The 12567-nt window shown below is 47.1% G+C and overlaps 1 protein-coding gene across 1 annotated transcript in view; it reads left to right on the forward strand.

Moving 5' to 3' along the window:
- EXOC4 (exocyst complex component 4) overlaps positions 1–11488 on the forward strand; it is a 393664-nt gene extending 382176 nt beyond the window's left edge. Inside the window, exon 18 of the mRNA XM_057425605.1 lies at positions 10382–11488. Coding sequence (XP_057281588.1) covers positions 10382–10619 — 238 coding nt within the window. The 3' untranslated portion in view covers positions 10620–11488. The remainder of the gene's footprint in view (positions 1–10381) is intronic.
- Positions 11489–12567: the final 1079 nt, after the last annotated feature.

Consider the following 12567-nt stretch of genomic DNA (forward strand, 5'->3'; position numbering starts at 1 on the left):
GGCCATGAGGATGATCAGGGCCTGGAGCACCTCCTGTATGAAGACAGGCTGAGAACACTGGGGCTGTTGAGCCTGGGGAAGAGAAGCTCTGTGGAGACCTCAGAGCAGCTTCCAGTGTCTGAAGGGGGCTCCAAGGATGCTGGAGAGGGACTCTTCATCAGGGACTGGAGTGATAGAACAAGGAGTGATGGGTTCAAACTGAAACAGGGGAAGTTCAGGTTGGAGATAAGGCAGAAGTTCTTTAATGTGAGGGTGCTGAGGCGCTGGCACAGGGTGCCCAGAGAAGCTGTGGCTGCCCCATCCCTGGCAGTGTTCAAGGGCAGGTTGGACACAGGGGCTTGGAGCAAGCTGCTCTAGTGGAAGGTGTCCCTGCCCGTGGCAGGGGTTGGAACTGGATGAGCTTTAAGCTCCCTTCCAACCCAAACCAGTCTGGGGTTCTGTAAGATAGAGCTTGCCAGGTATCAGGATGAAAAGGAGGGGAGAGAAAAGGATAGATCTTTTGGAAGAGAAGTTCTTTGCTGCACATACCTCTTCCTTTGCTAATTAGCTCCATGTTTTACTGGTGATTTATCACTTGTGTTTCACAGAAAGACTTGCAGTAGAGAGAAAACCAAGCCCTCCAGTGACCCAGAGCTGCACCCAAAGGTGTTGGCTGTATCTGTGGGGTGTTTTCCAGAATTCACCATTAAAACAACGCTGCTTTGTCTGTACAGAAGCCAGGACATGGGTGAGCTGATTTGTATTTAGTGCTTCGTACACTGTCTGTGGTTGAAGTTTAAAAAGGGAAAGTAATTGGATTTATAATTGGGTTGTCTTTAATTAGAAGACTTTACTTATACCCTTCTGAATAAGTACACCTGCTCTCCTTGTCTGGCTCTGTACCCTGATCAGAGTTCTGTGCACTGCAGTCCCAAAAGCCAGTACCCATCAAGGTGTGAGGGCTTCCCATCTCTGACACTTGTTTTCTCCCTTGGGCAAATGACTTAATTGCTGTCTCAGTTCCTCCAGCTATATAAAGCAATAATAATAATATTACCCTTACATCTGAGCCCTGATTCTTTATTAAGGGCTGTGATTTGCAGGAGCGTGAAGCACTCATGAATTATAAATTCACTTCAAGTCTTCCTCTCATGTTTTGTTTTCTTTTACAACTGATTTCACTTTGGTGTTTGCACTTCTGAGCTTAGTTAAGTGGGTTTCGTGTTCTCGACACTCTCCTCCTTGTAGTAACACAGCCCAGAGCTGTCTGTGCCTCCTGCCCAAGTGGTGCTGCCTGTTGTAGTGTGTGGTGATGGGGCATCTGCCTTTGCGCTTCCGAGGTGCTGTGGATGATGTGTTGCACCTAGAGAAGACGTAGATCATAGCAGCACACAAATATGTTTGGCCTAATTTTAGGTTCCCTCTACAGTCCATGGAGACAAATAGGTGCTTCTTGGCCGCGGTTCATCTCAACCCAGACATGAGCGGTGTCCGTTTCTTACTATGGTTTGTAAGAGCAGCTACACAGCAAAAACATCCCCGATGTGGACATCCAAAGCTGTATGGATTCCCCTAAAGCACTTTAGGTGCTTCTGGAAGCAGAGAATGGGCATTGCTATGGGATAATTAAAAATCAAGAAAGAAATCTTAATAAATAATGATGTGTGGAATAGTGACCTGAGGGTAATGATAGTCTGTTACATGTTTTAGGGCTGTAACTGCGTAGAGGACCTGAAGGATGCAGTTCAAGATGAGCAGCAGTTACAGAGTTGGGTACATGATGTAGCAGATACCTTCCATCACTACTTTCTATTTTGTTATCATAAGCTCCCAAGGTGGGAAAAGAAACAGCAGCCCTACTTGCACCATCTTGATTTAAAACACTCCTCACTGATGCATATATGCAGATGTCATTGCAGTCTTCAGGAGGTGTAGGTTTATGTGGCTGGTTTATGTGGCTTTTCCTTTGCTTGGTATTTCAGGTTTTCAGAACTTGCTTTACAATAAGTCCTACATGCTAGAGCTCATCTCTCCTGCCCCATCTCCAGTGCTTTGTAACCACCAACTCCATTCTCATCTCTTTCCCTTTTCCACCTCAGATTTTTCATGCTCCGTATGCAAAAAAGCCCCATGGGTTTCTCTTCTTGGTGAAGCCAGTCCTGGAAATCCATTTCTTCTTCACTGCATAATATTATTATGTTATTTCTTGGTTTAATTCCATTTTCACACTCACTCACCTTCCCCATATATTTAAATGTGATGGATCCACCCAGATCTTCATGTATCAAACTTGAGTGACTTTACAACTTCAGCTTCAGTCTTTTCTCCTCTTCATTTCCATGTTCATTGTTCATGTGGTTCTTAATAGAATCAGTGCGTAGTTTGGAAGGGACCTTTCAAAGCTCATCTAGTCCACCCCCTTGCCATGAGCTGGGACATCTTCAGCTAGATCAGGTTGCTCAAAGCCCCATCCAGCCCAACATTGTATGTTTCCAGGGATGGGTCATCTTACAGCCTCTCTGGACAACCTGTGCCTGTATTTCACCACCCTCATCATGAAAGATTTCTTCCTTATATCTCATCTGAATCAACCCTCTTTCAGTTTTTGTCTATATATAGTCTGTAAATGCTTCACAGTTAACCTTTTTTACTTTCTTATTACAATATCTAAGGTATTTTGGGTGCTATAGAAGTGACTCCCTAATCCCCCCCAAAGGAGAGAGATAAAGCACAGAATTAGGGGGTTTTGTTCCTTTTGGGTAAGATCTGAGTTCCTGCCTTGTGAAGCAGTTTCCATCTGCACTACTGCAGAGTAGGAACCCGGCTATATAATGAAGGCATAATGAAAGTAAGATCCTTTATTCTGACATATTGCACTGCTCATCTGAAGGTCCTGCTCTTAAAAGGGATCAAGTTATTCTAAGGGAAATCAGAAATTAATGCTGAATTCTTCTGGCCGTCTTTTGGAGCACTGTTTTTGTGTGCAGGCCTTGGGTTATAGGTTAATATTAGCATTTAAATGGAGAATGGTATTAATAGCCTTCAGAGGAGCTTGTCTCATCCTGATTGCCTTTCCAAGGATCTTCTCTAAATGAGAAAGCCTCTTCAGTTTGTTCCCGTTCTCCAAGAACAGAGTTCAAGAGACCATCTATTTTGAGATAGATATATATATATATACTTATATTCAAAATGCATCCTTGCAAAATGGGTTCATCGTTGGCAACTCCATGTTTTCTTTTACAACTGCTATTTAAAACCCAACAAACCAAGTTCTTCTGCATGTCAGCTGTCTTCTTCAGTTTTAGTTTCCCCGTGAGATGTCTCTTCATGCACCTGGGAACCGTTTCCACCAGTGATATTTAACCTTCACTGTCTGCTCTTAGTACAAAGGTGTTCTTCATATGATGGTAGATCTTCCTGGGCCAATTCCAGCTTGCAAAAAGATGACAGCATCGTGAGGGCAGGGTTTATTTTATAAAATGTGTTTTCTTGTCATAGAATCCCAGCCTGGTTTGTGTTGGAAGGGACCCTAAAACTCACCCAGTACCAGCCCCCTGCCACGGGCAGGGACACCTTCCACTAGAGCAGCTTGCTCCAAGCCCCTGTGTCCAACCTGGCCTTGAACACTGCCAGGGATGGGGCAGCCACAGCTTCTCTGGGCACCCTGTGCCAGCGCCTCAGCACCCTCCCAGGGAAGAGCTTCTGCCTAAGAGCTCATCTCAGTCTCCCCTCTGGCAGGTTAAAGCCATTCCCCTTGGCCTGGCCCTACAGGTCCTTGTCCAAAGCCCCTCTCCAGCTTTCCTGCAGCCCCTTTAGGCACTGGAGCTGCTCTCAGGTCTCCCCTTCAGGAGCCTTCTCTTCTCCAGGCTGACCCAGCCCAGCTCTCTCAGCCTGGCTCCAGAGCAGAGCTGCTCCAGCCCTCGCAGCATCTCCGTGGCCTCCTCTGCACTCGCTCCAACAGCTCCACGTCCCTCTTGTGCTGCTGCCCCAGAGCTGGATCAGGACTGCAGGGGGTGGGGTCCGCCAAAGCGCAGCAGAGGGGCAGGATCCCCTCCCTGAGCTGCTGCTCACACTCTGCGGGTGCAGCCCAGCACACGGGGGGGTTCTGGGCTCAAGCGCACACTGAAGCCGGGTCATTCTGAGTGAACCACTATTATTATTCATTAACCTATTTTTCAGATGATAGAATCAGCTTTTGATAAATATCAGTTCTTCTCCCTGGTTTTAAACCTCAGCATTACAAAGAAGCAGAGCACTTTGCCAGCATTTCACCGGAGATTTCTCTCACTAACTTGCTTTTTGCAACCTCCTCTTGATAATCAAAAGAGCATTATTATGGCAGGGACAAATACACTTCTGAAAGTCAAATGAAGAGCCTAAATAACAAAAACCACCCAACAAGAGGCTCATCCCACTCCCTGTTTCATATTTCATTATTTGATAACATCGGAAGATGAGGCCATCAGAGCTGCTTGGACAAAGGCAAACAGGAATGTGCCTGATCAATATTTATTAATACTTTCAAAGACAAGGGAGGCAAAGTTGAGCAGACTTCATAATGGAGTGAATAATTACTCATGCAAATAGGGCTTGGCCCAAGGCAATGCCATGCCAAAGCAGCAGGGTTTTAATTGCACCCTATTATAAATGCATACCTTTGGCTCCCTCATGCTGTCTCGTTTGCTCTCTTCTTTCTCGTGTAGGACATTTTTAATTAAAAATAATCTGATCCTGGAAGGAGTGAGATGAATCCTGTGTCTGGTGGTGCGGAATTCCTCAGTGATCCAAGATTTGGGACAGGCTGAAAAGGAAGGCAGCTATAAGATGGACTTGCGTTGCTGAGCTTGTCCGGTGATCGGTCTGACTACAGGCAGAGCTTTAATTCTTGTTCCTTCTTCTTTTAAGGTGCTCTGTCACCTTGAGAAGACCATGAGTCTTATGGACCATGACAGTATGGACCATCAGATGAGGCCCTGGCACAGGGTGCCCAAAGAAGTGATAAATGCTCCATCCCTGGCAGTGTTCAAGGCCAGGTTGGGCAGAGCCTTGGGCAACGTGGTTTAATGTGAGGTATCCCTGCCCATGGCAGGGGGTTGGAACTGGGTGTTCTTAAGGTCCTTTCCAACCCAAACCATTCCTATGCTTCTATGCTAAAATGGACCATAAGAACATGGACCATGAGAATACGGAGCAAAGACCTGCCATCTCTCAGAGAGATTGCCCCATCCAAGACATCCTCTCTGTCACTGTGTTGGAAACCAAACCAGAGCAGGCACAGGTTAAAATCTCATTTCATATCTGCTCAGTGTAGTCTCCCTGAAGGTGAGCAATATTTCCTGAATCTCAGTATTTACTTTGGCAGTCTTCCTGCTCGTTCTACACCTTGTCTGTACAACTCTTCTTGAGATATTGCCACTACCCTCAGATTAACCTTAGATTTCTGACTGTGCATTGAAGCATCATGATAAATACCCAAACCTTCTAAACCAGAAGGTTTAGAGGCTGACAGCAGCTTCTGGGCCCTCAGTGAATGAGCAGTGACAGATTGGAAGCTGCCATTCAAATGTGGGATCTTAGTTTCTACAAGGCATAATTAAACAGATAGTTTAACTTCACCCAGGGAAGTGGTGAATGCTCCATCCCTGGCAATGTTCAAGGCCAGGCTGGACAGAGCCTTGGGTGAGATGGTTTAGTGTGAGGCTTCCCTGACAGTGGCAGGGGTTGGAACTGGACGAGCTTTAAGGTCCCTTCCAACACAAACCAGCCTGGGATTCTATGTGTCTACCTGTAAGAAGAGCCAAGATTTAAAGGATATCCATCAGCGTGGCAGGAGGTGGATTGGACACACAGGTCTTACCATAATGTGCTCCTGAGCCAAGGCATGGGATGGCTTTGATACGGTTTTCCATACCAAAAGGTTTATAGGGAATTCTCCGTGCTTTGTTGTTGTGCTGGGATTACAGTGTTAGCATCATTAGCAATCAAACTGCTAAGTCTGTTCCTGTGCTTGGAGATGAGGTTGGGTTTAGTCTCCCCCTTCCTGAATCCAGTGGGGAGAAACATGCTCCCAAGGTTTTGTGACTTCTGCTATTGATGTTTATCGAAAGCTAGGATTCAGTGCTGTAGCTCTGTTGGGGACAGAGCAGCCCTGCAAACTGCAGCTTGTCTGAGCCACGGAGGGATTTCCAATCCCTGTGTCCAAATGTGGCCTCATTCAGCACTATGAGCAGCACAGTCGGAGTGAACAGGAGATGTGCACATGAAGGGCAGTAAATCCTATCACGTTGTGTGGTGGGTAGCACAGCAGCTTCTGGGGGACCACCAGTTGTGCTGTTGGGTTCTCCATCCTATGCATAGGAACTGAAATCAGTAGTTGACACAGAGCGGCTCTGTGTTACCCAAATGTGAGGAGTTTGGGGGATGACTCAGCTGCCTTCTGCAGACAGCAGCTGGTACAGGTATGTACAGGGTCTCCCTAGTCCTTACCTGCCCTTCTGAGCTGCACAAACATCTTTTATCATTGCATATAAGGAGGAAATTCTTTCCTATCAGGGTGGTGAGGCACTGGAATGGGTTGCCCAGGGAGGTTGTGAATGCTCCATCCCTGGCAGTGTTCAAGACCAGGTTGGACGAGGCCTTGGGTGAGATGGTTTAGTGTGAGGTGTCCCTGCCCATGGCAAGGGGGTTGGAACTGGATGATCTTAAGGTCCTTTCCAACCCAAACCATTCTATGATTCTATAAATCAGGGGGATTTGGGGTTCCCACAGACCTCAAGTATTACCAAGCAGCTTAACCAAGCCTGTTCTTGAATGGCTTGCGCCGTTTCCCTTTCTTTTCTAAGGGAAATACTGTCATTGAGACACTTATCTGACCCATTTACCCCGTGCTTCTAAGGGAATAATTCATCCTTGGAGCAGAGGCCGCCTCAGAGTCCCCTTGAGCAGTCTGTGATGCTGGTGAGCTAGTCTTCCATCAGCTCCAGGAGCTTGTACCTTGATATATGGCTCCACATATATCTGTATAGCTGTGTGAAGCCAAACAGCTCCATTGTTTTCTGAGCTGATCATTCATCCCCAGGAGCTATTTTTTTGTGTCTCGTACCCTGTATTCTTGATTTGTGTCTACGTGTATGTCTCCCGTTCACTCACACTCCCTTCTCTTGAGCACACAACCCAAATCCTGTCCTTGTTCTTTGTTTTGATGATTTTGGAGTCCTCCCCCTTTCTCCTGCTGATCTCAACAGCAGTTGTGTTGGTGCAGACTTCCAACCAGAGGAGCATATTCTCAGGTCACAGCAGTAGATGATGCCTTGAAGGATACAGAGCAGATAGAAGCACAGAGCTCTTCTTCTCCTATTGGCCACAATAGTGGGTGAGCCCTGAGCCACTCTAACATGTAGTTTTATTACAGCAGCTCTACAGTCGGTGCTGCAGTGATTTGCAGTCTGACAGCGTGCTGGATGCTCCCTGCAAAGGCAAAGCTAAGCCAGACCTGGGAGCCTGCAAAGTAAAGGACAAGAGCAATCGAATATGCAGCTTTGCCGTGTTTGCCCTGATTGCTGTTTTAATGCATTCAAAGAGGAGGGAAAAGGAGGGAGGTGATAACTTTTCCTGCTCTTGGGTTTTAAATCATTTATTCCACCAAGACCTAAGGATTAGGCTGCAGCCTGCCCTTGTTCTCTGCAGAAGCTTAGAGGAGTGATGCAGGGACCTCCTCTTTGGCTCTTCCAGCCCATTTCTGCCTTGATTTGCTCCTCAGTCAAAGAAGTGCTCAGTATTTGGCTGAAACAAATCCTTGCTGAATGCAGGCAGAAAAGAATCAGAGAATCACAGAACAATTTGGGTTGGAAGGAGCCTTAAAGGTCATCCCCTTCCAACCTTTTCACTTCCCTGAGCTTTTCACATCCTTTTCTTAACAAGGGTGTATAACACTTGTAATGATGTTATGTATAACAGTATAAGGTCATTACAGATGTTATACTGTAATGTTGTAATGTCATTGGTTATGAAGTTAACCAGTTCCTCTAGGAAAAGGGTTACTTTCCATCGTGCACCACTTCTTTTTGGGTTTTGATACCCCAAAGGGATTTAAACTACAGCTGAGGTTCATGGCTTGGTGGAGCTTGCTGCAGTGGGGTTGGATGTGAGAACCTTCCCCTTATCCCAGACCTGGAAGGGTCTGCTCAGCATTGGGAGCCCTCCTGCATAAAGGAGCTTTGTAAAGCTTCATAAATGCACAGCTTCCTGTAGAGCAGGATGGTTTGTGTTGGTGGTATCTAGAGCACGGACTCCTGACACCACATCCTACCCCATGGTATAGATGGGGAAACTGAGGCACAGAGCACAGCTGTGTGGGCTAGAAAGGCTGTGACAGGAATTCACAGAAGTGCTATAAAGGGCACCAGAGTCCCAGTTTTCCTTCTGCTGCATGACCTCTAAGCAGTGCTTTCCAAGCAGTACACACTCGTCTCCCAGTTTCAAACCATAATCAGTTTGTGCTATAAGGGAATCCTGGAATGGTTTGCATTGGAATGAACCTGAAGCTCATCCAGCTCCAACCCCTGCCACGGGCAGGGACACCTTCCACTAGAGCAGCTTGCTCCAAGCCCCTGTGTCCAACCTGGCCTTGAACACTGCCAGGGATGGGGCAGCCACAGCTTCTCTGGGCACCCTGTGCCAGCACCTCAGCACCCTCACAGGGAAGAGCTTCTGCCTAAGAGCTCATCTCAGTCTCCCCTCTGGCAGGTTAAAGCCATTCCCCTTGGCCTGGCCTTACAGGCCCTTCTCCAAAGCCCCTCTCCAGCTTTCCTGCAGCCCCTTTAGGCACTGGAGCTGCTCTAAGGTCTCCCCTTCAGGAGCCTTCTCTTCTCTAGACTGACCCAGCCCAGCTCTCTCAGCCTGGCTCCAGAGCAGAGTTGCTCCAGCCCTCGCAGCATCTCCGTGGCCCTTCCACTTATGGAAGGAGGGAAAGAAAAAGCCCTCGAACACCCTGGCAGCTCTCTCTGGTTTCACCTCCTTCACTGGGCTGTGGAGTCAGGGCAAATACACAGTCCCACGTCCATTTGCAGCCTGTTCTGCAGTGGTGGGATTGGCAGCTGTCAGAATTGCCCCGTTGATTCCCTGGCCTCTGATACGTTTTCCCTTTCAGTAAGTACTTCTTTAAATTCCCTTTCTTGGCAATCTATTCTTTCCCTAATGCCACTTTGCATTAATTCAAACCAGCCTCACCGCAGCCTCTGTATTATTCCTTCTCTTCAGATGATCTCTCACTTATTAAAAAAGGCACCTTCAGCTCCTGGCTCAAATTTGATTTTGCATTATTTAATATTCCCTCTCTCTAACTGTGTGTCTCGGTACCGTTGGTGGTCCCTGGAGCTTAGGCTGGAAGCTCTTGCCATGCTCCGTATTAGCATCTCTCTCCAACAGGGGTTCATTAGGGACAAAAAAAACTTCACTTCCCCTACCCCTGTGATTTCTTTGTTTCCGGAAGACTCCTGTTCTTGCAGTCGGGATACACATCTGTGCATCACCCTGTACATAGAATCACAGAATGGTTTGGATTGAAAAGGACCTTAAGATTATTCAGTTCCAACTCCCTGCCATGGGCAGGGATGCCACACACTAGACCATGTCACCCAAGGCTCTGTCCAACCTGGCCTTGAACACTGGCAGGGATGGGGCAGCCACAGCTTCTTTGGGCACCCTGTGCCAGCACCTCAGCACCCTCACAGGGAAGAGCTTCTGCCTTATCTCCAACCTGAACTTCCCCTGTTTCAGTTTGAACCCATATATTTATATGCATCTATCTATATACTGGTTTCTATTTGCTGGATACCAGTGACATCTCAGCTGATGGTAACTACTAGGAAAGACAAACCCCCTATTCCCCATAGTCTGTGTTTTAGCTGAGTGTGGATGAGTATGAGAGCAGATTTGTTGAGATTTGCTACCCTGTGCAAGTAGGTGCCCACTTAGCATCTACTGATGTTCAATCAGAATATGTCTGTGCTCTCTTTGTACAGCACCTGATGCAGTGTTCTCTGCTCATGGCACAGCTGGATAAAAATAATAGTTGATGGTATTCTATAGAGATAAATGTCAGGAGAATAGAATCATGGAATGGTTTGTGTTGGAAGGGACCTTAAAGCTCATCCAGCTCCAACCCCTGCCGTGGGCAGGGACACCTTCCACTAGAGCAGCTTGCTCCAAGCCCCTGTGTCCAACCTGGCCTTGAACACTGCCAGGGATGGGGCAGCCACAGCTTCTCTGGGCACCCTGTGCCAGCGCCTCAGCACCCTTATAATAAATAATTTCTTCCTTATATCTAATCTAAATCTACCTTCCAGATATCATCACATAGCACTGTTCACCAGAGTGGGTGTTTTGTTTGCTTGCTTTTCAGGCAGTATTACGAGATGCTCTACAACACAGCAGATGAGCTGCTAAACCTGGTGGTGGATCAAGGGGTGAAGTACACAGAGCTGGAATACATCTACGCCCTGAACCTACTGCACCGGAGCCAGACAGGAGTGGGAGACCAAACCACCCAGAACATGAGGTTGCAGAGGCTGAAGGAGATCATTTGTGAGCAGGCCGCGATCAAACAAGCCACCAAGGACAAGAAAATCACCACCGTGTGATCTGCTCTGTCACATCAACTGAGCAGCAGGGGCTGGTGGGTTGCAGGTTCAAGCCTCTGTGTTTCTGTTGCAATCAAAGCTGAAGCACGTATCTCTGGGGTGGCATTGAGAAGGAAAATGCCATTCTAGATTTGGGTTTGAGGTTGTTTTGGGGGGTTTGATGTGTAATCACATACTGCTTATTTAACATGTTCTCCTAAGAGGGATTGTACAACAGGAACAGGCATCCTGGTGGAGATTTGGGTGGGATATTTGGCTTTGCTCTTTTGCTGTTGCTTTGTCTAGAGATGTCAGGCAAGCTGCTGTCTCTAGGGAGGAAAGAGCAGATTTCACACTGGGTTAGGTCAGAGCCTTCAGACCACACTAAAGCAAACAGGACCATCACAGTCCAGCTCAGACCTGTTGGTCACATGTGGGGTGATGGTTTTGATGCTGTTCCAACAGCATTGCTGCATGGAGCCCATTTCAGCTCTGCTTCTGCTATTCTCCATGACAGCTGTAGATGCATTAAGTTTTTTGCTTTTTCTACTGCAAAGAGATCTAGTTCCTTATTCCTTCAGACAGTGATAAGCCAGTTCTGATAGTGGGAGGTAACATGGGACCATTTGTTTCCACTTGTAGTTTTTCATTATCACAGAGCCATATGGCATTGTTTCTACAGCTCATACCACGCTGGATGATGTTGGATGTAGGAGAAAATTGCCAATATAAGGTAATAGCAAAACTTCATTCTCTGTTTCTGTTTTTGAGCCTCCCCAGCTCAAAAGATGTTCTGTAATTGTCATTTGGTACACTGGAAGGACATGCAGGCTTATGGAGCTCAGCACTGATGATCAGCAAGGGCAGGAGGAGGGGCAGATCCCAGCCCTTCAGTCACCATTTCTGCCCTGCCTTGACCATATGAAGCCAGCTCTCAAAGGTTCCTTATAAACTGAGGCTGTTTCTACCATCCCTCCAAACCCAGCATACACTTGTATGTGCCAAGTAAATTGTCAGCCCAGCTGGGTCTCACATGCTGAGATAGGTTCTCTCTGAGCTGTGTAAGTGCTTGTGTGTCAGTCTTGAAACTGCAGAATTAAAGGATGTTTAAAGGCTCTTCAAAGGCTTTGTCTGGGTTTTTTTTTTAAGAGCTGTCCCTTTTGTGGTGTTTAAAAGATTCTCTTCCAGATCTGAATACATAAAAGTATCCTTGAAGGTGACATCAGTTTGGAAGTGTCTTCTGAATCATCATGCGGTCTAATCCCCAGCTGCCATGGCCAACTGGACAAGAAGCTTCTCAACCTCCATGTTAAAAGCAGAACCCAAGAGTTCCAGTTCTTAGGAATCTTCTTTTTGGTTTCTGTCCTCATTGTATTCATTAACTCAATTTTTTTATGCCAGTGTTGGCCTTTAACTATATGTCGTGGTTTAAGCCCAGCTGCCACGCAACCGCTCGCTCACTCCCCCCATTCCTCCCCTCCCCTGCTCCCAGAGGGATGGGGAGGAGAATTGAAAGAATGCAACTCCCACTGTTTGAGATAAGAGCAGCCCAGTAACTAAGGTATAACACAAACCACTGCTGCTACCACCAATGGTAATAATGATAAGGGAGGTAACAAGGGAAGAGAATACAACTGCTCACCACCCACTGACCGATACCCAGCCCGACTGAGCAGTGATCCAGCCCTTCTGGGTAACTGCCCCCAGTTTATATAGTGGGCATGACGTGCTGTGGTATGGAATACCTCTTTGGTCAGTTTGGGTCAGGTGTCCTGTCTCTGCTTCCTCCCGGCTTCCCCTCCTCCCTGGCAGAGCATGAGGCTCACAAAGTCCTTGACTGGAGTAATCATTACTTAGCAACAACTAAAACCATCGGTGTTATCAGCACTGTTCCCAGGCTGAAAGTCAAAAGCACAGCACTGTGCCAGCTACTAAGAAGGACAAAAATGACTGCTGCTGCTGAACCCAG

The sequence above is a fragment of the Pezoporus wallicus genome, unplaced genomic scaffold (genome assembly GCF_028554395.1).
Source record: "Pezoporus wallicus isolate ANWC-B61680 ecotype Strahan unplaced genomic scaffold, APGP_CSIRO_Pwel_v1 contig_4722, whole genome shotgun sequence".
Classification (NCBI taxonomy): domain Eukaryota; kingdom Metazoa; phylum Chordata; class Aves; order Psittaciformes; family Psittacidae; genus Pezoporus; species Pezoporus wallicus.